General features: G+C 49.9%; 2 protein-coding genes across 4 annotated transcripts; one reads left to right on the top strand and one right to left on the bottom strand.

Annotated features, from left to right (window-relative positions):
* Positions 1 to 418: 418 nt before the first annotated feature.
* Positions 419 to 9,984, bottom strand: ZC3HC1 (zinc finger C3HC-type containing 1). Of its 3 annotated transcripts, none has more exons than XM_062492394.1 (9): positions 9,942 to 9,984; positions 7,932 to 8,983; positions 5,999 to 6,082; positions 5,167 to 5,294; positions 4,068 to 4,228; positions 3,124 to 3,346; positions 2,125 to 2,334; positions 1,773 to 1,982; positions 419 to 839 (listed from the first exon to the last, which is right to left on the bottom strand). In XM_062492394.1, exons 2-9 carry the CDS (start codon positions 7,963 to 7,965, stop codon positions 771 to 773), a joined length of 1,119 nt encoding a protein of 372 aa, XP_062348378.1. In that variant the 5' UTR covers positions 7,966 to 8,983; positions 9,942 to 9,984; the 3' UTR covers positions 419 to 770. The 3 variants fall into 3 exon arrangements, with proteins under 3 accessions (XP_062348378.1, XP_062348376.1, XP_062348377.1); XM_062492392.1 differs by lacking the exon at positions 9,942 to 9,984 and having other exon boundaries at positions 2,125 to 2,331; positions 3,124 to 3,343; positions 7,932 to 8,082; positions 8,872 to 9,875; XM_062492393.1 differs by lacking the exon at positions 9,942 to 9,984 and having other exon boundaries at positions 7,932 to 9,874.
* Positions 9,985 to 10,478: 494 nt separating this feature from the next.
* Positions 10,479 to 26,510, top strand: KLHDC10 (kelch domain containing 10). The gene is made up of 9 exons (XM_062491466.1): positions 10,479 to 10,608; positions 18,529 to 18,750; positions 19,428 to 19,582; positions 20,327 to 20,475; positions 21,071 to 21,155; positions 21,744 to 21,810; positions 22,338 to 22,385; positions 23,677 to 23,816; positions 24,878 to 26,510. The coding sequence occupies exons 1-9, from the start codon at positions 10,479 to 10,481 to the stop codon at positions 25,085 to 25,087; spliced, it is 1,206 nt and encodes a 401-aa protein (XP_062347450.1). The 3' UTR covers positions 25,088 to 26,510.
* The last annotated feature ends 1,447 nt before the right edge of the window (positions 26,511 to 27,957 follow it).

Genomic DNA, 27,957 nt, shown 5'->3' with positions numbered 1-27,957 from the left:
AAAAGGAATGACATCCCTGTGCCCCTACCCACATTCACAGACCTGGAGTGAAGAGATCCAACTGTGCAGCTTGTCTGGAATCCCAACCCCATCCAAAGCCCCTTCCCCAATACCCTCAAGGATGGAGATGACACCACTCCCTTCCCAGCAGCCCAAGCCATCTCTTCCCAGGTTTTGGCTTCATCCCACTCTCCAACCCAGGGGTTTATCACCCCAAACTGGCCATCAGCAAAGGGACACGAGGCCAGGGATCGAAGCAATGGAAAAATGCCCAACAGCAGGAGACAATAAAATGTGGAGTGGGAAACAAGGAGGCAGCCAGATGCTGATCCCGTAGGAATGAGCATCCCAAGGGATACAGGAGCTACACCTCCTGGCCCTGGGAAAAAGCACCACGCCAGCAGGAAGGAAAAAGAAAAACAACAAAAATGAAATGTTTATTCCCACCTGGCATCAATTCCATGCGCTGCAGGCGGTGGGACACGGCCAGACACCGCGGGAGGGGACGATGTCCCCTCGTCACCCCAAGTGTCCGCGGCACATCCCAGCTCCGGGCAGGGCTGTCCAGCCCTCGGAGCTGAGGGACACAGCAGCATTTTGTGAAGGCAGGGGTTCAGCAAGGCAGTCAGGGAAGGGGGATCCCAGCGTGGCCGGGGCTCCATTTGAGCAGAGCTTCCTCGGATCCCCTTCCCTGGGCACAGAGCTGCTGCAGGAACCACCGAGAGGTTTGGATCTCTCATGATGCCCCATGCTGGTTTCCAGAGGCCTGCTCAGGAGGAATTCATGCTCTCCCACTGCCGGAAAATACGGAACACCTTGCAGGACTTCTCCGAGAGACTCTGGAAGAGATGGGAACAAAGCAACAGCCAGAGGTCAAGGCACTGGAGCAGGATCTGCAACTGCCATTGGAAAAGGGCATGAGGAGAAACTGCATCAAAAAACCATCCAAAATATCCCAACTGGCTGCCAGAACAGCAGTTTGTTCCTTACTTTCATAATCCAAAATTGCTAGGTGGAGGGAAGAACAAGGAGACTACAAGCAAGAATCAGGAAAGGACCCCAAAAAGCAGGGACTCCAACCATCCCCTGGCTCCTGCTTGGTCTGGTGCCTCTGACTTGTGACTGGTCCTGCTGGACCATCTGGAGCTTTCCTGGCACATGGCAGAATCAGAGAATCATGGAATGGCTTGGGTTGGAAGGGACCTTAGAGATCACCCAGTTCCAACTCCCTGCTGTGGACAGGGACACCTTCCACTAGAAGGGACCTGTTGGTGACATAAATCACACAAAACCCCCAGGACAAATCCTGAAACAGGAATGCTTCACTGCACCCCTGAGCTCCGAGCAGGAAGGAGCTGGCAGGATGAATTCAAGTGGATAATGAGATCTAGGGAGGCAGCAGCTGCTCCACAGCTACATGGGGAGGGAGTTGTGGCTTCAGTTCTGCTCCCTTGGCTCAGCAAACCTGGCAATCCAAGAGCCTGGAGCCAGGGATCAGGATGGCTGCAGAGAGGAGCTCTGGGGACACGGAATGAAACCAGATCTTGGGCAGCGCTTAGGCACTCAGGAACGGTATTTATAGCTGCCCTCGAGCAGCTCCAGCACAGCCTGGCCTTGGATGGAGCCTGGCAGTGGGAATGCCAGAGCTCAGGATCTGCAGCTTGGTCCTTGCCACCTGGCTGAGATCGTGTTCATCCCAAACAAAGCCCATCCATCCCAAATTTTTGCTGCCTGGACAAGCAGCATTCTGATTTGGGATGCCCCAGGCTCACCACCGGCTCCGTTTCGGGAACTGCGTCACATTTTTGGATGCCAAGGAGCCTTTTCAGCACCACTTCCCAGCCTGGCTTGGCCTTCCCAGGCTCCTTCTCCATCTGGGATGCATCATCTTCCAGGGACTCCTCTCCCTCCCCGGTGCTGACCCAGGGACACCAGTCGCGGTGCTGAGAGCTGGGGTGAAAGAAGCTCCTCAAGGAAGTGTCCTGGGAAGTGAGGAGGTGACAGAGAAAGGACACAACAATGGGATGGTTCAGAGACCTTCTTTGTGCCCAAACCCCAGCCCTGAGCTGGTTACAGGGTCACACCAGATCCCTGGGTCAAGAACACCGTGCCTGCAGCACTCACCGAACTGCTGGAAGAGCAGAGCCGTGCCCGCTTGGCCCTGCGCACAGGACTGGATGGCACCTCCATGTTGTCCCCTTGTCCCATGCTTCTGGTCACGGGGCGGCTCCTCAGAGCAGGGCTGGTTACATCCAACTCGCCCCTCTCCATAGAGTTGGGAGAATCCCAACCCCGTGGGCGGGACACAGCTGGGGATGGGCTCTTCTCCTGCTGCTGGGGGGAAAACCAGGGAATTAATGGAGCTCCCCAGCTCACCAAGGTGGTCTTGTCCGGCCCCAATCCTCCTTGGCCTTCCCACAGCAGTCCTTCCCACCACAAGGATGTGTCCATTGGATGTGGATGAGGACAGCCTGGGATGTGGAGCACCTGGAGCTGGCCAAGTGTGTTGGAACCCTGGAAACTGAGGATTTGAGACTTTCTGTGCCGACAGGCACTGACCCCCAGGAGAACACTGCTTTTGACCTGAGGACTTGGAGAAGGCTTCCAAAATGGAATGACAGAACTGGGATCATGGGTGTGTAGTTTGAACAGAAGTATGTAACAGCACAGGGTGAAAAATTTGGAATCTGGGGTTTTAGAATATTGCAATATATAAAAAGCAAGATGGAAGTTTTAGGGCAGAGGTTTTTCTTCTTCACCTTCTTCTTCATGGGTCTAGGTGGGATCTTGTGTGATTGGATAAAAAATGCCACACTGTGGGTCATGGGTGTTTGGTCATTGAGTCAAAAGTAAAAATAATTTAGGTGTTAGTTCTTAATTAGACAGGCCTTAAAAGACCTAGTAATGACAGAGATAGATCACCATTTTTTCACTTTTAGCTTGTTAGCTACAAGTGCTGTAGCACTCACTGTAACACAGATAAGAATTAATAAAAATCTTAGTGCAAACACAAAATACAGTCTCTTGAGCTTTTAATCCTGACTCTGGCAAGAAGGAAAAAAAAAAAAGAAAATGAAACACAATACAAGCGTCCCTGCACCACCCAGATATCCCAGGATGTACCTGATCAGATCCTGGATCCTGGCTCCGTGTCAGCATCCTGCGTGGGGATGTGGGAACAGGCGGGAAGCGCTCAGGAGCAGCTGGGGTGGTGCTGCTGGAGCCACAGGAATCCAGCTCTGGAGCTGCAGCAGATTCCAGCTGCTGGAAACCCCACAGCCCCACCTTCCTCATGCAGTGGGAACAGGTGATCACAGAGAGGTTCATGGAGCCAGAGGTAGCACTGCTGGGACAGACCCAAGTCATGAAATCCTCATGGATGGGTTGGGAGGGATCTTAAAGATCATCTCATTCCAACCCCTCATGGGTAGGGACACCTCCCACTATCCCAAGGAAAAGATTTTAGGAAAAGGTTGCTTCAAGCTCCATCCAACCCAGCCTTAGACACTTCCAGGGATGGGGAAAGTCAGGAGAGGTGGCCAGGGATAAACCTGGGCTTGGAAAAGTCAGGGAAAAAAATTCCATTAAATCCCATCTGGGATGTTGATTTAAACTGGCTCAGTTGCATTTTGCTTTGCCAAGAAACAGGAAGAGTGAAAAAAGAGAGGGAAATGTGGTGACATAAGGGATGCAGCAATATAGTGGAATAGTGTGAAAATAGTTAAATAAGGGGAGCAGGATCCTAGTGAAAAAGAGGGAAAATAGGAAAACCGTGACACAAAGGAAGCAGGAGAGTAGTAAATAAATAAATAAAAGGGAAATACAAATATAAGGAAAAATAAAATCAGGCAGGCAGAAGCATAACGAAAAAGACGGAAAATAGAAAAATAGTAAAATAAGGGAAGGGGAAGCGTAGTGGAAAACAAGGAAAACACTAAAAATAGCAAAAAAAAGAGATACAACATTCCACAGGAGGAATATTTCACATCCCTCCAGTCTCCCAGAGCTTTCACAGCAAGCCCAGAGTGGGAGGGACATTCCAGGCCCATCCCTGCAGCCCTGCCCACCTGCAGGTCCAGCCGCACAGCGCCAGGATACAGGCAGGAACGTGCACCTGCAGGATTTCCGTGGAAAACTTCCCAGGAGCCTTCTCTCCCTCTGTTCCTTTGTGCTCCAGCTCCTCCTCGATGAGCTGGAGGAGCCGAGTGATCCTTTCCTCTGTCAGGGACTGTGTAGCACAGGGATGAAATGCACTGGTTTTACTCCCAAATCATGGAGAAAAATCCCTTTTCCACCCCCTGGGATTGCATTGTCCAGCACCCCCAGCTCTGGTTAACAGAGAAAAGTCTCTCAGAACAATCCTCCTTCCCTCTGGCTCCCCATTCCATGAAATCTGCCCAGGCACCATCTGCTCCCCTGAGCAGTGGAGCAGCTCCCATTCCTGCTGTGGTTTTGGGAGTCTCTGGTGGCTTCCAAGATCAGCCAGCCCTAAAACAGCCCTGTGGTTGTGCTGAATGGATGAAGATTCTCTGGATCCCACACAGCTCCTGGTTGCCCAGAGCCATCTGCTCCCTGGCCAAGAAGTGTCCAATGAGCCAGACTTGGCTGCAGCAGAGCAGGGCCAGGACAGGTTCCTACAGGGTGGCAATTCCACACTTGTTCCTGGCTTTTCCTGCTTTTTCCTCCTGCCTGTGGAGCCTCATCAGATTCTTTCACCTTCCCAGGTCTCTGCCCACACCTCAGTTCCAGGGCAGCCCCCAGCATCCCAAATTCCTGGCTTCAGACATGTGGCATCCCAGCTAAAGGAGTGATCCATGGACTGCCACTTCTCATGGAGCCCTTGGAACTGCCAGGGAGGGCTCCCAAAGGAGTCTGTGGGATCCCAAATCCCCTCTCCTAGGCACCATAGAGCAGCCTGGACACTGGGATAGGTCCAGAGTGGGAACCAGACACACTTCCCAGCTGATGAGCCATTCCAAACTCCTCTTTACATGATTCCATGGTAGAACCACCACATGGGGAATGTCCAAGGCAAAAAAAATAAGGTGGGAGCAGATCCTTCACACACACACAAACACACAGGTTGAAATTCCTCATTTTGGGTGGACCCAGGATTATCCCTGAAGCCTGGAATGCTCCAGATTTTGGGAGCAGGAGAGAACTCACCATGTTTTTCAGGTCTTCTGGTCTGAGGGAGGGCAGCTGCAGCTCCAGCTGACACAGACTCTGGAAGCGATCCAGGAAATCCTGGAGAAGGACTCTGGGCTCATCCACCAGCAGCCTGGCAAAGCGATCTGGTGAGAGGAAAAGCTGTGCTCAGTATTCTCAGTCCCTCCTTATCCTACAGGAAAAGGGAGAACACCAGCCCAGCCAGGGCCTGCACATAAATGCAGTGACAGGATAACAGGGAATGACCTTAAGGTGATGGAGGAATAGTTTAAGTGGGATATTGGGAAAGAATTCCTGGCTGGGAGGGTGGGAAGGCCCTGGGATGGAATTTCCAGAGAAGCTGTGTCTGTCCCTAGATTTCTGGAAGTGTCCAAGGCCAGGTTGGATGGGGTTTGGAGCACCCTGGGATAGTGGCAGGTATCCCTGCCCATGGCAGGAGGTGGCACTGGATGAGTTTTAAGCTCCCTTCCAACCCCAACAATTCCATTATTGTTTTCCTGGCTTTTAAAGGAAAAGCTCAGCAGAACCTCTTCCCTTCCCAGCAATCCCAAGCAGCACAGCTTCCAAGACAGGATTTATCCCTCTTTGAGCATTCCATGACCCCCAGCCTCCCCTGTCCCCTCCCAGTTACAACCCAAAAGCATTTTAACTGCTCCAGGGGCACCCAAAGGTCAGAAAAAACTGGATACAGCCCCGGGGGTATTTGCTTTCTTGTTTCATTTCATCATTCCCACGGAGAAAACGAGAGTGGGATGACTGAAATAACAATGGAAAAGGGGGTAAAAAATTTGGAATAATGCTGGATTGTGCAGGAATCTGAGGCACCCACCTGGGCAGGGGCTGTCTGGCCAGAAGCAGAACTTCTCATGGGCAGTGCTCAGGGCCTTCCTGAGCTCCTCACAGCGTTCCTTGTCTGCAGGGAAAAACTCAGGGGTACCTCCCTGCAGAGCCACTTCCTCAGGGAATGGCCAGGAAAACCAAGCCAGAAGAGGAAGCCACCAGGCTGGGAGAGTTTCCCTCAGATACTGCCTGAAGCTGGAGGCTGCAGAGCCTGAAGCCTCACCTCAGACATCCCCCCACTCCCACCAAGAGGAATTCCAGGCTCGCTCAGGCAGCCTGGGAACAGTAAATGTCATCTCAGCAGTTCCACCTGCCCACAGCCAAAAATCCTCCCCATTCCCAGGCACAGGAGCAGGGGAGCCTGTGGAAAAAACAGCCCAAGCCAACCATGGGCACAGAACCTGCTGGATCCTGCCAGTTTTTCCCCCTGGGATGATGCCAATCCCTGGCTGAGCTGATCCCTCCACCCCGGCTGTAGGAGCCAAATCCCAGCCATGTCTGGAAATCAAACTTCCCGAAAAAAAGGAAAAAAAATAAATGATCTGACATTCATTTCACTTATTCTTTCAGAACCAAATTTCTTTCCAAATTTGTTTTTCGATGCCTTCTTCCCAATCTTGGATTATTTTAGATTTTCCTAACCTGGTGTGATTTCCAATGGAATAATTAGGCCAAGGTTTGTTTAACAGAGATAATCTGAATAAACAGGGAATGTTGATATTGACTGATCCAAAAGGAAAGGCTCAGTATTCCCATGAGACACATGGTAGGTAGCAGGAATGTGCTCCCTGTTCACTTCCAGGGGAATTGCAGCCAGGAAAATTGAGAAGTGGGGATGACACTTCCTTGTGGGATAGTAAGGAGTTTATTAATTAAATTTCACAATGTAATTTCTGTGTGAATGGCCTCGGTGAGCAGCAACCACCACACTGGAAGCATTCAGTGGAGAATCAGGGAAGCAGATCCAGGAATTGGGAAAGAAAAAGGTTTCAGAAGTGAGTTTTTAAAAAGGATTTTCAGATCTTTAAATGCGTTCAGAGGGCAATGAGGCTGAAGAAATGGCTGGAAAACATGGAAAGAAGCTGAGAGCCTTGGGATTGTTTGGAGAAAAGGAAGATGAGGGGTGAATTCTGCACCTTCCAGAGGAGGGAAGTGCTGAGCTCTTCTCCCTGGAATCCACTGGCACAGTATTCCAGCATGGGAATGGCTCAAAGCTGCACCAGGGGAGGCTCAGGCTCAACATTAGGAGCTATTTCTCTTCTGAGATCATCCAGTTCTGGAATATTCCCAGAGGTGATCAGTGCTCCAAGCCTGGAAGTGTTTCAGATGTTTTTGGATAATTCCCGTGGTCTGATTTAGGGTTTGGAACCTCAGCTTGGTTTCCCAGTCCTTAAAGAATGGGAACAAAGAGGATGAAGGGTCTCCCTTCCATAGAGAGGACAAGGAGCAGTGGGGACAGGGTGTGCTGGGAGAGGTTTTATCCCAGTATAAAAAAAGACTTTTTTACAGTGAGAAAACCATCATTCCATGGAATCATCATTCCCTGAGATCATAATTCCCTGAGATCATCATCCCCTGGGACCATCATTCTGGGAGGTCGTAACTCCCTAGAATCATCATTCCCTGGGACATTCCCTGAAGCCATCACTCCTTAGGACCATCATTCCCTGGAACCACCACCCCTTGGACAACAGCACACAACAGGACAAGCTTTAAGATCCCTCCCAACTCATTCCCTACAATTCCACGACCTCTCCCAGCTGGAATTCCCCTATCCTAACCCACCTCCAACAACAAAACAGGATCGATTACACCATTCCCTCCAGCTAAACCCCACTAATTCACCTTGAGCTGCTTCCAGAGACACCCCAAACACCCCAACCCGCCCCTGGAAATCCCAAAATCCCAGAATCCCTACGCACAGTTGCTGAGGTCGAAGGCGAGCTGCAGGCTCATGCACAGGTAGGCCTGGCAGCTGGAGCACCTCAGTATGTCACACTCCACGTTGACCCAGCCAAACCTGGCACACACCAGAGGCGACAGCGAGTGCGGCTTGCCCGCCCACTTCAGGGGGTGAGCCCGTCAAGGAGCCAGCGCCAAAAATTCCCGGGGGTTTTTTGGGGGTGGGGAAAAGATTCCGAGAGAGGGAGAGCTCAGAAAGGGCTGTGGCTTCTTCAGGAAGGGAAGCAGAGGGGCAAGGAGCAGGGCAAGAACACAGGGAACGGCTGGAGCTGTGCCAGGGGGATTTTAGGAAAAGATGGGATTTTAGGAAGAGGCTGGATTTTAGGAAGTGGTAAGAATTTCAGGAGAAGGTTGGATTTTAGGAAGAGGCTGGATTTCAGGAAGAGCTTGGAATTTAGGAAAATGTAAGAATTTCAGGAAAAGGTTAGATTTATGGAAAGGTTGGATTTTAGGAAAAGGGAGGATATTAGGAAGAGGTAGGATATTAGGAAGAGGCAGGATTTTAGGAAGAGACTGGAATTCCAGGAAAAGGTTGGAATTTTGGAAAGTTTGGATTTTAGGAAAAGGCAGGATATTAGGAAAATGTTGGATTTTAGGAAAAGGCAGGATATTAGGAAAAGGCAGGATATTAGGAAGAGGCTGGAATTTCAGGAAAAGGCAGGATATTAGGAAAAGGCAGGATATTAGGAAAAGGCAGGATATTAGGAAAAGGCTCTTCCCCCAGAGGGTGCTGGGGCACTGAACATTCCCCTGGGAAAGCCCAAGAAGCGTTTGGACACCTCTTAGGGACAGGGTGGAATTTTGGGATGTCTGTGCAAGGCCAAGGATTGGATCAACGATCCCTCAGGATCCCTTTCCACCACAATTCCAAGGTGGAATTTGAAGCATCCCAAAGGATATGGTGAATGTTTCCACTCTGCTGAAATAGGCTTCCCTGCTGGCAGACTCCAAGGAAAGAGCCTCCATTTGGGAAGGTCCATTGGCTTGCTCTGAGCAGTCAGATGTGTCTTTCCTAAAAGGAAAAGTCAGCAAGGAAAACTCCTGGGATGATTTCATTGACTGACCAAAAAAAAACCAAAAAAAACCAAACAAAAAAACAAACAAAAAAAAAAAAAAAACACAGAGCACTTCCTAACCCACCATCCCTCAGGCTTGTCCTGACTAGGATCTTCTCCAGAGCTCCCCATTCCCAACTTTTCATTAATTCCTAATAAAACAATGAACAACTAAAACTCCAAGGGTCCCCAGTTGGGACAACTGGGATTTGATGGGACAAGGAGGGAACAGGGATTTGTTCTCTAAGCCCAGCAAAGGCAGATTGAGGACTGAAGTCTGGGATGCTCCCAAATCCAAAATCTGTGGCTGGAATGTCGATCTCAAGGCCGGAATGCCAACCCCATGGCTGCCCTTTGGCCTTTTCCCAACACCTTTCCAAATGAGCCAAAATTCAGGGATGGCTGGGACAAGGGAGCCCCTGAGACACCCCCAAAAGCTCAGCCCTCATTGCTCCCAGTGCCTCCCAGTCTCCCCAGTAACCAAAGTGTGACCACACTGTGGCCAGTTCAGGTCACTTACCTGGGCTGCCCTCCCAGTGCTCCCAGTACCCTCCCAGTGTCCCACGATCTATTTCCACGGCTGCGTCCTTGTCTTCACAGTATTCCCAGTGCCCCTTAATCCCACCAGTGCTCCCTCCCAGCACCTCCCAGTTCCCAGTGCTCCCAGTCGCTCCCAGCCCATTCCCTCGCTCTCTCTTCCCGCTATGTTCCCCCAATAATAATTCCCAGCACCTCCCAGTCCCCTCCAGCTACGCTTCCACCGACTTCAACCGCCGCAGCAGGGACAGGGGACCCCAAATAAAACCGAGGGGTCCCCAATTCCCTGAAGAGTCCCTCCCCCTCCCCTCACACGGCTGGGCCTCTCCCCGACGCCAGCCCCGGTACCAGCGAGTCTCTCTCGCCACTGCCCCTCACCCGCCGGGCCCGGGCCCCTCGGTGGCAATGCCGCCGTCGATGAGGTCGCGGATCTGCCGGGGGGTGACGGGGGGCGGCCGCCCTCGGTTCCCCCCCGCCGCCGCCGCCGCCGCCACAGCTCCCCCGGCGCTGGGCGCCGCCATTTTGGTCCCTCCCACCCGTAACGGCCCGGGAAACGAGGGCCCGCACGAACGTTCCGCTCGCGCACGATCGTTCCGCTGGCGCTGCGGGGTCGCTCATGACCTCGCGCAACCCCCGCACGGCCTCTGGAACGTTGCGGAGGGACCGGGGGGAGCCGGCGCCGCCGTGAAATCCCCCGCGAATGTCCCCGTGAGTGTTCCCGGGAATGTCCCCGCGCCCCCGCTCTCGGCGCTCTATTGCTCTATCCTGGATCTGATCGCTTAGCTCTCCCAACAGCGGCGCTCTCGCCGCTGCCTCCCCCAACCTACCAACAAGTCCGCAGCTGATAGGTCGCGGCCGAAGAAGCTCGGTGCTGATTGGCTGTTCGCGCCTCGTCCCTCAGGCAGCGGACGGGCCATGTCGGCGGCGGCCGCGGCCCGGGACGGGCTCGGAGAGGGCGCGGGCGGCGCCACGGGAGGCGGCGATGGCGGTGGGGGAGGGATCCTGAACCGCTTCGTGCAGCTGCCGGGCAGGCCGCGGGCGGCGGGTGAGTGACGGCCGGCACCGGCGATGACCCCGACCCCAAGGCCCAGAAGGGATTCGGGACCGGGGCAGCTCCAACCCTGAGGGGTCCGAGGGGTCTGGGAGCAAAGCATCCCCATTCCAGGGGGGGCGGGACCGGGGCACCCCTATTTCTAAAGTCCTGAGGGATTCGGGTTCGGGGCACCCCCGTCTGCGGGAGGTCGGGGCCCGGGACACCGCCGTCCCCAAGGTCCTGAGAGGTCCTGGACTGAGCACCCCTATCCCTGAGGATCAGGGACTCGGACAGATCCATTCCCCAGGCTTCAAGGGGTCTGTAATTGAGAATTAGCTATTCCCACGGTATTCAGGACCGAGGCACCCCCATTCCTAGGGGGGGATCCTTAATCGGGGCATCCCCATCCTCACACTCCAGAGAGGTCTGATCAGCTCATCCACAAGGTCCCAGACAGGAGACTGGGACAGTTGTCCAAGGGGGCAGTTGTCCCTGTCTATGGGACGTTCCTGGAGGGAGCTGGGGTACCCCAACAGGCTGGGAATAATGGGGTCACCCTGTCCCCAAAGCCCAGGAATGGTGTGAGGAGAGCTGGGGTGTTCCCATCCTAACAATCCTGGGATATGAAACCTGGAATCGGGGGGGGGGTGGAAGAGCAGTTATCCTTTTACAAATGGATTTAGGGTCACCCCCTTCTACAACCCAGTGGGTGGCAGCTCTTCTATCCCTTTTCCCATGTTGGGAGATGCTTGGAAGTCCCCCATGGATGTGTGGATAGGGGTACCAGCCCTGTTTCAGTCATCCTGGAATCCTTGATAAGCCTGGGATAACCCCTGGTGATCCACCCCCCCTACTTTGCAATCCCAGTGTATTGGGGTTTTTTGGGACATCCCCACAATCCTGGGAAGAGAGATCCAAGGATAGGGAGTCCTGGCTCGAATGTGACATCAGCTTAGTCTTGTTCCCTGGGAAAAGTGGTTCTTTCTTGTTTCCACCTCTCTCCTAGCGAGGCTGGATGCTGAAGGGTTTCTGGATGTTTGGGTAACCCCAACAGCCCCCAGATATTCCAGGAGAAGGCTGAGGTGATCACAGGATTGGGAAGTTCTGCAGTGCTGGGAGAGATGTGGGACTCTCCATGGCCCCATGATCTCCCGTGTGGGAATATCCCTTTTTTCCTTATCTCTGTAGTTCTTCATGACCTTGAGCTGGATATCCCAGGATCAGGAATCCTTTCCTGCCACTCAGATCCCTCAAGTCATGTGGGACATGAAGCCACTCACCCCTGAGGGACAGGAGCACCAGCAGCAGCTGGGAAGGGGTTTTCAATCCTTGTTCCCATCCCTGAAATCTGCCACGTTCTGGATCAGCCTTCCAGCCTCTTCCAGGAGGGCTGGGAATTTGCTGAGTGGCTCCACACCTTCTTTTTTTGGGTAAATGCTCAGCCACATTTCCTTCCTTCTATGGAAAGAGCCTGTTTTTTGGCAACATGGGCCCCTTCCTGAATTTTAATCGTTGCCTGGAGCAGATGGGAATTGCATCCTCGTGATGCTGCATGGATTCTGTCCCGCCCTGGACCTGCACAGGAGCAGATGCTGCAGTACAGGGTGAACCACCCCTGTCCAGCTCAGCCTTTGTACTCAAACCAGCCCAAACAAACCCCAAACTCCTGGAAAAATTGAAAAATCCTGGATTGCTGGAGTTTTCTGCCAGTTTGACACCTGTTAAGGTCCTATTTATAGAATTCCAGCAGCAGCCCTTACATAACCATTGAGAGAGGAATTTCTCTCCCCTTTTCATTCCCTCCAAACAGATTTGTTCCTGAGCTCCCAATTCTCTTCCAGAGTTTCCAGGTTTGTTTTCTTAGCTCCCAGTTCTCCAGGCTTGTCAGGTTTCATTCCTCACTTCCCAGTTTTCCTGCAGAATTTCCAGGTTTTCTTTTCTTTCTCCCAATTATCTTCCAGGCTTCTCAGTTACCTCCTAATTTTTCTTCCAAACTTGTGAGGTTTCTTTTCTTACTCCTAGTTCTCTTCCAGAGTTTTCAGGAGTCTTTTCTCCATTTTCCCCATGCTGTTCCATGCTGTGGTGTTTGGAAAGATGAAAGAAAAAAAATGTCAGATGCAGGTGGTTTGTGGTTTGTTGTTTTTCTGTCCACATTTTTCAGTGTTTTCATCAGACTCTTGGGATTAAGGGAATTGGAACAATCTGGACACTTAAATTAAATGGATTTTTGCCTCTCCTGGCTCTGTGTTCCTGCTCTCGCCTTCTCCTGTTATATTCCCAGTCACAGAAAGGTTTGGAATTTTTTTATGGAGAGGTTCAGTTTTTAATATATATTAAAAAAGAGCAGAAACCCCAAATATCCCAAGCCCCTTCGTGTCATGGAGTATTTTGTGTTCATGTGATTCCTTAATTAATGGGATAACATTCCAGGGACCTGCTCAGGCTGGAGGAGTGGAGGAGTGTGAAGTGTACCAAAGACAAAATTCCAAGTGCAGAAGCTGGAATGACATCCCAGGAGTTCAGCACAGGCTGGGATCTGTGAGTTTTGGGAGCAGCCTCACTGAGAGGGAACTGAGGGAAGGCAGATTGTCCTGGGCTGCATCCACAGGGACATTGGGAGGGAGAGATGGGATCTCCCCAGTGTCCCTGGAATTCTGTGTCCAGTTCTGGACTCTACAAGTCAAGAAATTCACAGCCAGACTGGAGAGAATCTAAAGGAAAATCTAAGGAAGGAAGGGCTGAAGGATTCAAGTCTCTTCTCCTGGAAAACCAGGGAAGCTGTGGCTGCCCCTGGATCCCTGGAAATGTTCAAGGCCAGGCTGGACAGGGGTTGGAGCAGCCTGGGATAGGGGAAGGTGTCCTTGCCCATGGCAGGGGGTGGAATGGGATGATTCTTAAGGTCTTTTCCAAGTCAAACCATCCTGGGGTTCCATGAGAAGAGAAGGCTGAGGAGGAACATTACTGGGGTTTTCCAGTCCTTAGAGGACAGACACAAAGAGAACAGAGGATCTCCCTTCACATGGAGAGGACAAGGAGCAGTGGGGACAGGGAAGGTTCATCCCAATGGGAAAAAGACATTTCTCCCAGTGAGAACCACCATTCCCTGGAACAGTCTCCCCTGAGGTGTGGTGGAGTCCCTGGAGAGTTTCAGGATGTGGCTGCTCAATGTGCTGAACAACCTCATCCTGAGTCCTTTTCCCACAGGACATTGGACCAGGTGATTTTCCCAGTTCCATGGTTTTCATTCTTCAGAATTCCTTCATTTTGCTTTATGCTTGTTGGAAACGAACAACCCAAGGATCACTCAGTTTCAGTGATGTAAAATCCTTTAAAACATGATTGCCCCAAAGGTTTTGGAAACAAAGCCTGGAGAACCAAACCTGTTCTCAACACTGATCCAAATCCAGGAGCTTTCCCAGGATGATCCATTCTGGAAACTCTGCTTTGGAAGTCTCAGTAATGTCTGGAAATCTCTTGGCTGACCTGCAGGTTGTGTTTGGATGGATCCTGTGGCTTCTCCCACTTTCCCTCAGCCTCCTGGAGCCCCTTGACCCAGCCACAGATGGGAATTTTTCCTCTTGGGAATTTCTCAGGTGTGGGCAGCCTGCCAACCAAGGGAAGTGTGGGATCTTCAGAGGCTGAAGGCAGCTGGGTGAACAAATAGGTTTTAAACATCACTCTCAACTATGCTTTCCCAATCCTGCTTATCCAAACATTCCTGAGGGGCTCCAATTACACGAGTTCCAAACTTATTTTATCTGGCTGTTGTGCAAAAGATGAAGCTTTGAAGATGGGAGTCAAAATCAATGTTGACTTGTCTTGTTCTGGTTCAGCCCTTGACCTAAATGCCCTTCCAGATTCCTGCAGGGGTGAGAAATGGAAAGGGAGAGATTGGATCCTGCTGTTGTGGATGTTGAAAAACCACACAGGAGGAAAAATAATACCAAAACCATCTTTAGAAAGCTTTAAAAAGCAGAGAAAAGGACACGTGCACAGCCCTGGGATATTCAGCACAAATGTGGAACTTGGAACAGAGGAGGATCCAAAGCCACGTTGGATTTGTTGGTTTTACACCCTGTAGTTATTCTGTTTATATTTCCAAAAATAGGGCTTGAAATTTCTGCCAGCAGTAGAAATTCTGCTGCTGGTGGTGATGCTGGTGTAACACACACCTCGTGGGGTGGCACTGGGATTTGTGGAACTGAAATCATGGATTGATGGGAAGAGCCAGCATTGTTTGGGACACTCTGATAACAGGACAGGCTATTCACTGGTGCTGTTCCTTTTCCTGTTAACCTGACAGGAAGAACTTCAAGATACTCAAAATGCTGCAGATAACCCTGGGGTGGATATTTGGATTAAATTAGCTTGGGGGGAAAAAAAGGGAACTGATAAAGGATTGTAGAATTGTGGGATGGTTTGGGTGGGAAGGGATCTCAAAGCCCATCCAGTGTCACCTGACATGGCAGGGACACTTCCCACTGTCCCAGGGTGCTCCAAGCCCATCCAGCCCGGCCTTGGGCACTGTCAGGGATCTAGGGGTAGCCACAGCTTGTCTGAGAAGCTTGTTCAGTGTTCCAGCATTCTCAAAGTAGAAGCTTTTCCTCATATCCAGCTGGAATTTCCTGTGTTTCAGTTTGTGCCCATTGTCCCTTCTCCAGTCACTGAGCAGTCTGGTCCAATTCCTCTCCACACCCACCCCTGAGATATAAATGGATTTATTTGGGGTTTCTGACAGTCGTAAGAAAAAGGATGGTTTCAGGAGGCTCAAAACAGCTTCATATTCGTGGAATCATGGAATTGTTTAAGTTGGAAAATGTCTCAGACCACTGAGCCCAACCATTCCCAGCACTACCAAGGCCACCACTGCCCCATGTCCCCAAGTGCCACATCCACAGGGCTTTGAAATCCCTGCAGGGATGGAGACTCCGCTCCTGCCCATGGCATTTCCAGTGCCTGGCCACTGTTTCCACGAAGGAATTTTCCCTAAAATCCACCCTGAGGCTCCCCTGGCCCAGCCTGAGGCCGTTCCCTCTCCTCCTGTCCCTGTTCCCTAGAACAGATCCCAAATTTCCTCCCGCTGTCCCCTCCTGTCAGGGACTTGTGCAGAACCACAGGGTCCCTGAGCCTCCTTTTCTCCAGTGTCACATCTGGAAACACCTTCTTGTTTTGCATCCTAATTACAGCTCCTGCAGGAAAGGAGTTCAATTAGGAATAGCTTGGAATTGTCAGTCCAGCAGCTCCCTCAGAACGGATGGAGTGAATCACTGGTTCAAGGGGGAATTTAGCAGGGTGTTGGCAGGTCAGTGCCCAGCCAGCCATTTTATGTCCAGTGCCTCAGCCCTTAATTAGGACTTTCCTTAATTACATCCCTCTTGTGATGTTTCAGCCTGGAATCACTGAATCCATTGGGTTGGAGAAGCTCTCCCAGACCATCCAATCCAAGCTGTGACCAATACCCACCTTGAGCCCAGAGCCCTGAGTTGCCACATCCAGGTGTTCCTTGGACACCTCCAGAGATGGGAACTCCAAACCTCCCTGAGCAGCCCCTGCCAATGTTTAACAACCCTTTCCATGAGAAAATTCCTACTGATGTCCAACCTGAGCCTCCCCAGCACAGCTTGAGGCTGCTTCCTCTCGTCATGTTGTTAAATTTCGTTCTGACTGTGGAACTTACTCCCTGAAAATTTTACTGTTCCCATTTTTGCCCTCAAGACTGAGGCAAAGGAACCTCCTTGTAAATTCACCTTGCCATCCTTCCTTCCAGCTTCTTTCTAGAATCTTAAACTGGGAGAATAGGTGCTTCCCAGATTATATCCATCCATCCATCCATCCATCCTAAAGCCATTTTCCATAACTTTACAACCTCTTCCCCACAGATCTGGTACATCTTGCTGCTTTCCATGTCCAGCATCAAGGAATTCACAGCAGGACCTGGTGAATTCCAGCTTTTCACAGGGATGGGGCCTTGCTGTGCTTCTCTGAGGTTTTGGGTTCAGCTCTGGGAAAATGGGCTTTGCTCACCACAAAAGGGGATGTTCAGCAAATCCCAGGATTTTCCCATTTAAAAGTTACACCTGTGGAATTGGCTTGTGGCTGGAGCAAAACCAGCTGCAAAGCTCTCCTGAATTTCAGCAGGAGCTGTGAATCATCCAGTGAGTCCTAATTAAATGGAAAAGCAGCTCTTTAGTGGAGCCATGGAATCTGGCTGCTGAAGGAACTCGTCAGAATTCACCCTTGAACAGATCCAGCTTTTACAGCTCTTTTCCTTGAAAAGACACAACTGGAGGAATCTTTTCTGAAGACAATGATGAGCTGGAGTTGGAAGGGCCCTTAAAGATCATCCAGTGTCACCCCTTGCCATAGACATGGACACTTTCCACTATCCCAGGTTGCTCCAAGCGTGGCCTTGGACACTTCCAGGGATGTGTGATCCCTTCCTGTTGAAAACTGGGATTTCTGGCAAAGACAGGTGCCTTTCCTATTTAATTTTGGGAGGTAGATGGCAGTGAAGGCCTCCTAGGTGGCGTTTTTAAATTTAGTTTCTTGGAATTACTCCTCTTACCTTTAGTTTATTTGCTTTATATAAAACTCAAGCTTATCCTCTTTTCCCTCTGGAAAATTCTCATGGCAAGTGTTAGAACTAGAGGGAAATAAAATTTACATTTAATATAATAACTCCTAATTCCTTAACACCTTTTAAATTAGGATGTGGAATATCCCCCTGCCCTGTGCCCCAATATCCATGTTTCCATTACAGATTCTCCCCTTAATTCCTTAACTTCCTTCCTCTCTTTTTTCAGCCAGTGCTTATTAGTTTTCTAAGTGGCGATTTCTGCAAGACACAATTATTTCTGGAAACACCCCAAATCTGTCAAAACTTTGTCTGAACCTTGGAGAGCAGCTTAATTTTAGACCAGAGTTGGACATGATTAAACAAAAGTGCTTGTGCTCAGCTCAAGTTCATTATTTAGTCTGGACAAATAATTTATTTCACTTTTCTGTAGGAAAAATGCTTAATGCCTTTTTTTTTTCTTCTTTCTTTTTTTTTTCTTTTGCTGCATCAGATTCAATGCTGGGAATTATAACAGAAGCAAACATACTGGGTCCTAATTAGATGCTTTCCTGCCTCCTTTTGCAGCCTAAAATCCATAAAAAGTCTGTGAGAGCAGGTGGGAGGTGAAGGTCACTGCTTTGTTTGGGTTTGTTTTGGTCCCTTGTCAGCCAAGACCTTGATTTCTGTTATCCAAGAATATTCCTGGTTAGGTTTTCCTTGGCTGAATCCATCTTTTTATCTATTCCAGTTGAGAGCTGAGCTGGAATTGTCCTCCCTTTCCATTGAGTTTTAGGGGTGGGCAGGCAGAGGGATTCCTTTTGGGAACAGCTACATCTGCCTGTAGGATCTCAGCTGGATTCCCTGCTCCTGCCCAGTGCAAATGCCTTTATTTAGGAGCAGATTTCCCCTCTTCTTTTGGACGTGTGCCACTTAAAGTTTAGTGACAAAGTCTCCTTGAGATCCAAGGAACAAAAAGGGAAATCACAGAGAGGTTTTTGTAGGAGGGAAAGCAAATCCTTCATTTGTTTTTCTGTATTGGACAGTATTTTTCTCTATTGTTTGTATTTAAATACAAACATTTGGAATTTTTTCCTGAGTGAGATTGCCAAACAGAATTTAAAAAGAGGGATTTCATCCAATACCTCAGGAACAGCTGCTGTGGGAGGATTTCCACAACAATCCAGGGGTGGAGTGGCCAGGAACGAGATGGTGACACACAGATCAGATCGTCCCTTTTCCAGCTTGTCCTTACAAAGCCATTTCCTCCTGCTGCAGAGGCACTTCCCTACGGATTCAATACATCCCAGTGGGTGCATTCCTGACCCTGGGACACAACCTGAGCTCTTGTGGAGCTGTTTTTTCTCCTCCTCCTACAGGCCACCGGTGCCCCCCGGCCAGGAGCGGCCATCGCTGTGTGGCCGACAATTCCAACCTCTACGTCTTTGGGGGCTACAATCCTGACTACGATGAGTCTGGAGGGCCAGAAAACGAGGATTACCCCCTCTTCAGGGAGCTCTGGAGGTACAACTTTGCCACAGACACCTGGCACCAGATGGGCACCGAAGGCTACATGCCCAGGGAACTGGCCTCCATGTCACGTACGTATGGAAATCCAACTCCTCATGCACCTACTCCTGGAGCTATTTTAATCCTTGGCTATTTTAATCCAGGCAAGAACTGGAGATCTGGATCCTGTTTTTCCAAGTAGTTGGGCTGAGTAGTTTTTCCTGAGGTTGGGTTGGGTTTGGGATTTTTCATTCTCTTTTGTCTCGGTTGAGGCAGAGGGGAAGAAAAAAATGGGAAAGCAAGAGGTGTTTTCCAGGTGTTTGCCTTGCTGGCTGCAAGGCCCCTGTGCTTTCAGCAGGAAGGTGCTTCAGGCAGACATCTCAAAGCATCCAAAAATAGCTGTCTTTGTTCACTTTTCAAAGCAGACCTTTGGTGACCATGGTTTCAGTTGGGATCCTTTCTCTTTTAGAGCCTCTCAAAGCCATCAGTGCATGGGGTGGATTGTAGGGAATTTGAACAGCACTGAGAACTGCTGTCCCCAGAGCATGGAAATATGGAATGGTTTGGGTTGGAAGGGAGCTTAAAGTTCATCCAGTTCCATGCCATGAACAGTGACACCTTCCTTAGAGCAGGTTACTCCAAACACAGCCCAACCTGGCTTGGAACAGCCTGGAAAAATCATTCTGTTCCACTGGTCTCACAGCAATGAGCATCCCTGTTTTTCTTCTCTCTCTCTCTCTCTCTCGCTCTCTCTCTCTCTCTCTCCCAGTTGTTTTACATGGTAACAACCTCCTGGTTTTTGGGGGCACTGGGATCCCCTTTGGAGAGAGCAACGGGAACGACGTCCACGTGTGCAACGTCAAGTACAAGAGATGGGCTCTGCTCAGCTGCCGTGGCAAGAAACCCAACCGCATCTACGGCCAGGTAGGGAGCACAGGGGAGCCCTGAGTGCCTCACAACGGGGTCAGAGCACCAAAATCTTTTCTGCTCCTCACCAGAATTTTTCACATAGTTCTTTCTATGTAAAAGCACAAGGACAACTAGGTGTCCTTAGTGAAGAAATAAAGCAGCCTTGGTTCTTTGAGATTTTAAAGGAGAGATTTTCTCCTAGTTAGAAAGGTCAGAATTTGTTCGCTTTGCTGCTCGAGGGTGGAAGGAAATGCTGGATTGTATTTCCTAGGAGTGTTATTTGTGCCAGTAAAAGTAAGGCAGGAGCTGGGAGATGCTTCCAGTCCACCACCAGGATTTGGCAACCTCTGAGTTGAGAACTTAGGCAAAGCTGAGAGCAAGGCAGGACTGGGAGCTGGGGCTGTTCCCTGTGGGTTTAAAATCCCTGCAGCTGAACAAAAAATTCTGATTTGAGGAGTAGGTTGGTGGTCAAAAACCTTCAAAACCCAAAACTCTAAATGAAAATTAAAAAGCGATTTAAGGAGTGGTTCATAGTCAAAACTTTCAAAACCTAAAACTCTAAATGAAAATTTTTAGGGTTCCTTTATATTAGAATTGCACTTTCCATAAAGTGGATGAAGGAGGTGGACAAAGAAATGGATTCACCCTTACAGCAGGACTGACCCTTTTTGCTGGTGTATATCTGCTTTGAAAGAGCAGGAATTCCTTCTTTTCCAGCCCCAGGTGTCCCAAATCCTTTCTAACCAGTTTCTCTGCCAGGCCATGGCCATCATCAACGGGTGTCTCTACGTGTTTGGAGGAACAACTGGGTACATTTACAGCACTGACCTCCACAAGCTGGACCTCAACACCCGGGAATGGATCCAGCTGAAGCCAAACAATATGTCCTGTGACATGCCAGAGGAGAGGTGAGTACCTGGGCAGCCTCAGGGAGCTTTTTTTTGGGAGGCAGGGAAGGGGAAGCTTTGGGATACCTTGCTCTGGTTGGAATTTCGAGCCCTTCTTTGCCTGGGAGTTGTTGTGGCATTGGGAGGTTGGATTTTGGTCACTCTCATCTGTGGTTCGGTGTCCAAGTGAGAAGAGGGAATTGGGTATGGAAAAATTCCAGAATGGTTTGGGTTCGTAGGAATCATAAAATAAATCCAGTTCCACACCCCTGCCATGGTCAGGGACACTTTCCACTGTCCCAAGTTGCTCCAAGCCCTGTCCAACCTGGCCTTGGACACTTCCAGGGGCCACTTTAGAAGGGGCTGTGGAATATTGATGGTATTCAGTAATCCTTGCACTTAATTATTGAATAATTGTTCTGCAATCAGAAAATGCCTTTCAGACTTCTGGGGTGCTGCTTGGAGGGCTCAGGAAAACTTCCACATCTCCTGAATGTTCCCAGCCTGAGGGAGTGATGCAGCAGAGCCAGGAGTTTCTGCTCAAATCCTTGGAATTTGATGGTGATTTCCAGAAGGTTTTTTTGTTGTTGCTAACTATGCTGCTTTGCACCTTCAGATACAGACATGAAATTGCTCATGATGGTCAACGGATTTATATCCTGGGAGGTGGAACTTCCTGGACAGCTTATTCCTTGGATAAGGTGAGGCATTTGGAACCCTGGACAGGAGATTTTCCACACTGAGGAATAACCAGCACAGCCTCTTCATCTGGCTTTGCCTGGAGAGCCTGGTTAAAAAAAAAAAAAATTGGAAATTGAGAGCAGATTGTTCTCCTGTTTCTGTAAAACCTGGATTTGCCACACAATGTCCTGGTGATGAATCTGTGGTCACTTTAAATAGTGCTCTGCTTCCAAAGAAGTGGAGTCTGCAGCACTTAATGAGACATTTTATCTCTCCCATTTTTCTGTCCCATTTTTCTCCCTACGTGCAGCAGGAGAAAGGTATTTCTAAATCCTTCTGAGAACTAGCGGGTGTGGATTTTAATTGGTCCAGCTCTTTTTAAAAGCTCCTTTTTTCAGCTGTAGGGCTGAAATAGCAAAGCTGGGATGGGGCTTGGAAGGTGATTTTAGACCTGCTTAGTCATTGCCTGGGATCATCAACTATTTTTGGGTTTACACTTAATGAAAAAATGGGATTTATTTCTAGTGGGTCAGAGCCTCGGCAGAACCTGCATCATCCTGGTGCTGGCAGAGCCAGGAGGATCTCATGGCTCCTTTTTTCCCCTCCAGATCCATGCCTACAACCTGGAAACCAACACCTGGGAGGAGATAACCACAAAACCTCACGAGAAAGTCGGTGAGTTTGGAATTTCCCTTCTTTCCCTGTAAACCAGAGTGGCCAAGGTGCTTGAAGGTGCAGTTTTCTTGTTCAGTGTATGACTTTATGCTGGATTTGAGATCCTGCTTGTGCTTCAGTGCTGAGGATTAATCCATCTGAGGGAATTTGGCAGTCTGGCTTTCCTCTCTCCCTCCTTGGGAAAGGTTGACAGTGCCTGGATCTGCTCCCAGAGGATCCAGGTCATCCCTGCTCCCTTTGAAGCCCTGGGCTTTCCCTGGAATCTCACATCTTGTTTTTCAGCAAGCCAGATTTGAGACCCTGGGGAACAAAATTCCTGCATTTTTCTTTTTTCCTTCCTTGAGGAGGAATTGAATCAAACCTGAAACAGCTGCTTAAAATTACACCTTTTATACCTGGGGTTGCAGGAAAGCAGAACCTCTTAAAAATTAGACTTCATGATTAAATGTTGAGGACAAAATCACCACTTGCAGAAGCACTTTAAAGCAATTATTGCTGATGTATATTTTTCAATTTATTCTCCCTAGGCTTCCCAGCAGCCAGAAGATGCCACAGCTGTGTCCAGATAAAAAATGGTAAGATTTGCCTCTGGAAAATTGGTGTATCTTGTACAACCAAACAGGGGAGAATTGGAGAGAACTGCAGGGAACACATGGCTTTTCTGGAAGAGGATTTTTCCTTCACTAACAGACCTTAAGCTGCCCAGTTGGCACCAGTCTTCTGCATTGAAAAGCCAGTTACAACCTTGATCTCTCTTTTCCAAACCCTTCAGGTCAGTGGCTGAATGCTTTCTGTTGAAGGGTGGAAGGAAATGCTGGATTGTATTTCCTAGGAGTGTTATTTGTGCCAGTAAAAGTAAGGCAGGAGCTGGGAGATGCTTCCAGTCCACCACCAGGATTTGGCAACCTCTGAGTTGAGAACTTAGGCAAAGCTGAGAGCAAGGCAGGACTGGGAGCTGGGGCTGTTCTCTGTGGGTTTAAAATCTCTGGAATCTGATCAAACTGAGGTGTCTGAGAACTCAGCTTGGCTACAAAAAGAGAGAACTCTCCTGCTTCTAGTGGCATTAAGCCCTGAGTCTGCCATGGTGGGGTTGGGATCATGGGCAGGCTGGTAAGTGGGACATGAGCCAGAAATCTACCCTGATCCCCCAGCATGGACAGCAGGGGAAGGGGGGATTCTGCTCCTCTCAGGTGAGGCCCCACCTGCAGAGCTGGGGACACAGCAGCAGCACCTGGAGCTGCTGGAGAGTCCCAGAGGAGGCCACGGAGCTGCTCCAGGGCTGTAGCCCCTCAGCTCCCAGGGATCCAGGCTGGGAGAGCTTGGGGTACTCACCTGGAGAGGAAAAGGATCCAGGAAGAGCTCAGAGCTCCTGCCAGGGCCTGAAAGGGCTCCAGGAGAGCTGGAGAGGGACTGGGGACAAGGCCTGGAGGGACAGGACACAGGGAATGGCTTCCCACTGCCAGAGGGCAGGGATGGATGAGATCTTGGGAATTGGGAATTCCTGGCTGGGCTGGAATTGCCAGAGCAGCTGTGGCTGCCCCTGGATCCCTGGAATGTCCAAGGCCAGGCTGGACATTGAGACTTGGAGTGGCCTGGGACAGTGGGAGGTGTCCCTGCCCATTGGGTTGGAACTGGATGGGCTTTAAGGTCCCTTCCCACCCAAGGCAGTCTGGGAATCTTTGAGTGGCCTCTGCTTTGTGGTGGGCCTGATGTGGGAGATCCTGAGAGCCTTTGTTGAGGTAAAACAATTGCTGATCCCAAGCCTCTGTGGGGAAGGTGATCCCTGACCTCTCTCCCTGCGTGTCCTGTGGTTCCTGGCAGGGGCAGGGCAGGGCCTGGCACGTCCCCACATCTCCTCTCTTGCAGATGTGTTCGTGTGTGGAGGCTACAACGGGGAGGTGATTCTGGGAGATGTTTGGAAGCTGAACCTCCAAACTTTTCAGTGGGTCAAGCTCCCAGCTGCAATGCCAGAGCCTGTGTACTTCCACTGTGCTGCTGTCACCCCAGTAAGTGATTCCTTTTGTTCCTCTGGAGCTGGGATCCTTCATCGAAGCACTCTGACCTTGGTGTGGGCTGAAAATAGAGCTGATGTTCCCAAGGAGGTGACCTCCACTGGATGCAGCAGCTTTTTAGGAGGCTGTTCCTCCTGCTGCTGTTTGAAGAGTGGTGCCACACCATGGGTTTTGCTTTCTGAAAGAAATGATGCAGAATTTGAGCTTTTAAACTCCATGTGGGAACAACAGTTCCTGCTTCTAAAAGGCAAAAAAAAAAAAAAATCACAAATACTCCCTGAGTAAAGTGATTTTGTCCTATTGAGAACAGCCTGAGGTGAAAGACTGGATGAGGCTGTTTCCAACCCTTTGGAAACCACTAAGGAATGTTGGTTATTACCAGAGCTTTTGGCCATGAGTAAAAGGCTAGAAACCTGGGATTGATAATTAACAGGCAGCAAGAAATGCCTTGGGCTGTGCCTTCACCTCCTTCAGCTCATCACCTAAGGGCAAAGATCACTTTCCTTGGTGTTCCTTTGTTTTGGGAATGTTATAAATGCTACTTTTCCTGAGAAGCCTGATGAAGGTGTTTCCTAGGCAGCTCAGTGACTGCCTGGACAGCAGGAATGCCGTTTCTTTGCCAGCATATGGGAAAAAAAAAAAAAGCCACTCAGCAGCTGAGGTTTTCCCATCTGTCTCTGTTCCTGTCATCCCTGGAGCAGGGTTGTGCTGAGCCAAGGGAATGCAGGATGTCTGTGTGAGGTGGGTGTAGTTTAAAAATACATTATTGTTAGCTGAAACACGAGTATGGCTCTGTAAGTTTGCCACACTCCTAAAATGGATTTCTTGGGATGGAAGTCACCTAAAATTCAGAGCAAAGCACTCCGAGGTGGTGGAGATGTGGTTTAGGATAAGACATGGCCCCTCCAGCAGTGATTCCTCCCTTGATTCAGAGGATCTCAGAGCAAGTGGCAGAGGCAGTGACTGCTCTGCTGCAGGGGTGTGAGGTGGCAATGAGGACAGCCCAGTCCTGCTTTTCCTGGCTGTGTAACTCCTGTCCCCCTCTCCCCACATAGGCTGGCTGCATGTACGTCCACGGAGGGGTGGTCAACATCCATGAAAACAAACGGACTGGCTCCCTGTTCAAAATGTGGCTGGTGGTGCCCAGCCTGCTGGAACTGTGCTGGGAGAAGCTCCTGGAATCTTTCCCTCACCTAGCAACTCTCTCCAGATCCCATCTTTTGCGCCTTGGACTGACGCAGGGACTCATTGAGCGACTAAAATGAGAGCATCTCCCATTTCTGTCCAAGACTCACCACGTTGAAGAATTCCCCCTCCCACCCCCCTATTTATGGATTCCATGGATGGTCTTGCTAAGAACATGGAGGAACCTGCTCAAGGCCTTACTCAGCAAATACATCAATGCCTTTCCAGACATTATTACTTTTAGTCATTGAAAAAAACAACAAACAAATCCCTTTTTTATTTATGGAGCTAAGTTACACCATTAATCAAAAAGTATTTTCTGAGACTAAGCAGCCAACCAGCAACCTGTCCTCAGCACACGCTTGCAAATTAATTGGGGAGCTTAATGAGTCACTGAACATCAGCCTGTTCACACAGGCACTTTCACCTTGGTCTTTCCACCCTTGCATCCAACGAGGAATGTTTGATGCAGAACAACTGCCAACCTGTTCTTTGGCTTTGGATAACCCATCCCTCCCACCCAGCTGAGCTCCCCCTCTCCAAACCCACCCAGTTCCTTCAGCCCTGCATGTGTTCCATGGGCAAGTTCCCATCCCCGCGCTTCCGGAGACGGCTGGGACGTCACCCGGGTTGGCGAGCAAAGCTTGGCCCCTGCAGCTTCCCTGGTGCAGTGTCTGTGTTCTCCTCTTTTCATATTGAAAGGTTTGCTTGGAAGACTGGGAAAAAGTTGTCACTTAAGGGACTACTGTGTAGTTTACTGGGGCTGGGGAGGGAAAAGGTTTTCCTGAGGCTTTTGGAACCTTTTTGGCTCACTTTGCACCCAGACCAAGCTACAGCAAACCCTTAAATTTTGGAGTTCTTTGAACCTGCTCAACCAAGCCCTGGTTCTCAGCATCTCCCAGCATCTCCCAGCTTTTGGTTTTTTTTCCTCCCCCCTGTCCCACACTGGCCTTTTTCTTGTTCTTTTGTGGTCCCTTGAGGGTGGGAGATGTGATTTAAAGCTTTGTGGAATGCTCAGCCCAGGAAATACAGCATTGAAAAAAGGGGAGAGGGAACATCTCTCCCTCCTGCTGGCAACAGGGATTAGGTCTGCCCAGTAAGGACAGGAAGGGGTGGCTCTGGTCCTCTTGTGTTCACCACACTGAATTTATTTAAGTGTCTACTGAACTCTGAGCAGCTCCAGGCACGAGGTTTGTGCAAAATCCTTTTCAGTTGGAGCCCATTTTAAGTGCCTTTTATTTTTTTAAATCAGCTTTTCCCAGTGCTTTTCTCTTCATCAAAGGCAGAGGTTACACTTTGGGGTTTTAGTTTCTTTTTAAAAGGTTTCATTTATGTTTAAATAAACCATAGCATTGTCTTCATGTTGTTAATCCAAAGGTTCTACCTGCTGGAGTCACTGCACCCCCCATTTAGGAAACCCAACCATTGTCCCAAAATTAAGCTTCCCCTGGTCTTGAGAATAGATTTTCCTATTTCTCCTGCTGCAGTTGCTGCTTTTTGTTCCCCAAGGCTCAGAAAACAAAGTCTGGTACTCACAGCTGAGGTTTTCTCAGGTGCATGGACCACAGGAACTGGTGGGAGCTGCTTGGAGCTCTGGTGTCTCCATCCCCTGCCTTGCACCTTTGCAGGAATTGTGCATTTTAACCCTTTCCCGGCCTCCCTGGCTGCTGAATCCAGAGCCTGCTGGCAGCTGTGGTGGGTTTCCTGCTCTCCTGTCCTGTCTTGAAGTGACCTACAGGCCATTTCTCCAGCTCCTTCTTCCATCCCCAACTCTGAGGGTGAATATCCACACTTCCATCTTTGCCTTGTGGGACCTTTGTCCTGGAGCAGCCTGGCCATCCCTGTGCTGGTTTGTCTCACCTGCTTTAAAGAGCATCTCCCCTCATCCCCAAAATTATATTGGAGCCATCCAAACCTGGATCTCTGAGCAAGTACGTTCCTTAGGTTTTCCTTACTCTGGAAATCTCTGGAGCTTTCTCTGAGGTTGTCACAAAGCCTCTCTCGATGATTTTGGAGCAGTATTGGGACTCTGGAGAAGTCTCAGAAAACTGAAATCTGGTCCCAGTTCTCAAGGGACAGCATTGGAAACCACAGTGTCAGTCTCACTTCAGTGCCTGGTAAAATCCTGGAAACGATTACTCTGGGAAATATTGAAAAAAACTTCTGGTGGACAACATGGACATCGATCACAGCCAGCACAGCTTCAGGAGGGAAGTCCTTCTTGGCCACCCTGATCTCTTGCTGCAACAGCACAACCCACCTGGATGATCCGGGAAAGGCAGGAGATGGAATCTTTGGACTTCAGCAAAGTGCATCCAGGACAGGCTGGGAAAGGAGAGGATGGGGAACAGCTGTGGGAAGGGACCTGGGGGTCCTGGGTGAGGGGAAGCTGGGTCTGAGTCAGCAGTGCCCTTGAGCCAGAAGGAACATCTAAGTCTGGGGACAGCAGCAAGGGAGGGGATGGTCCTGCTCTGAACAGGCTCCCCAGGGAATGGGCACAGCCCCAAGGCTGCCAGAGCTCCAGGAGCATTTGGACAACACTCTCAGAGCCAGGGTGGGGGTGTTGGGGTGTCTTGGGCAGAAGTTGGACTCGATCCCTGTGGATCCCTCCACCCCCAGCCCACAGGAGCTGGGAAAGCATCACCAAGGAAACCACAGAGGTCCAAGGACTTCACTTTGGCTGATAAAAGCTATACAAGCACTAACCACTGATGGATTTCCAGGGGTTTTTAGTATTCCATAACCTCCATTGGCTGCTCATGAGGGACGCAAGATCTTTGGAGGCTGCTCTTCCTAAAAAACTGACTTGGTTTAAGCACTGAGCTCACAGCTCCTGCTGAGAGGGGCTTTAATTGCTGCTGGTCTAGTGCCTGTGGATAAAAGCTTTAATTATAAGGTATTATTAAAGGTAGATATTATTAAACTGCAATTTAACTTAAGGGAGAGGGAA

This window comes from Cinclus cinclus, chromosome 4, assembly GCF_963662255.1.
Source record: "Cinclus cinclus chromosome 4, bCinCin1.1, whole genome shotgun sequence".
Lineage (NCBI taxonomy): Eukaryota > Metazoa > Chordata > Aves > Passeriformes > Cinclidae > Cinclus > Cinclus cinclus.
Note: the sequence above shows the minus strand (reverse complement) of the source record. Positions and strands in the feature narration are given on the sequence as shown.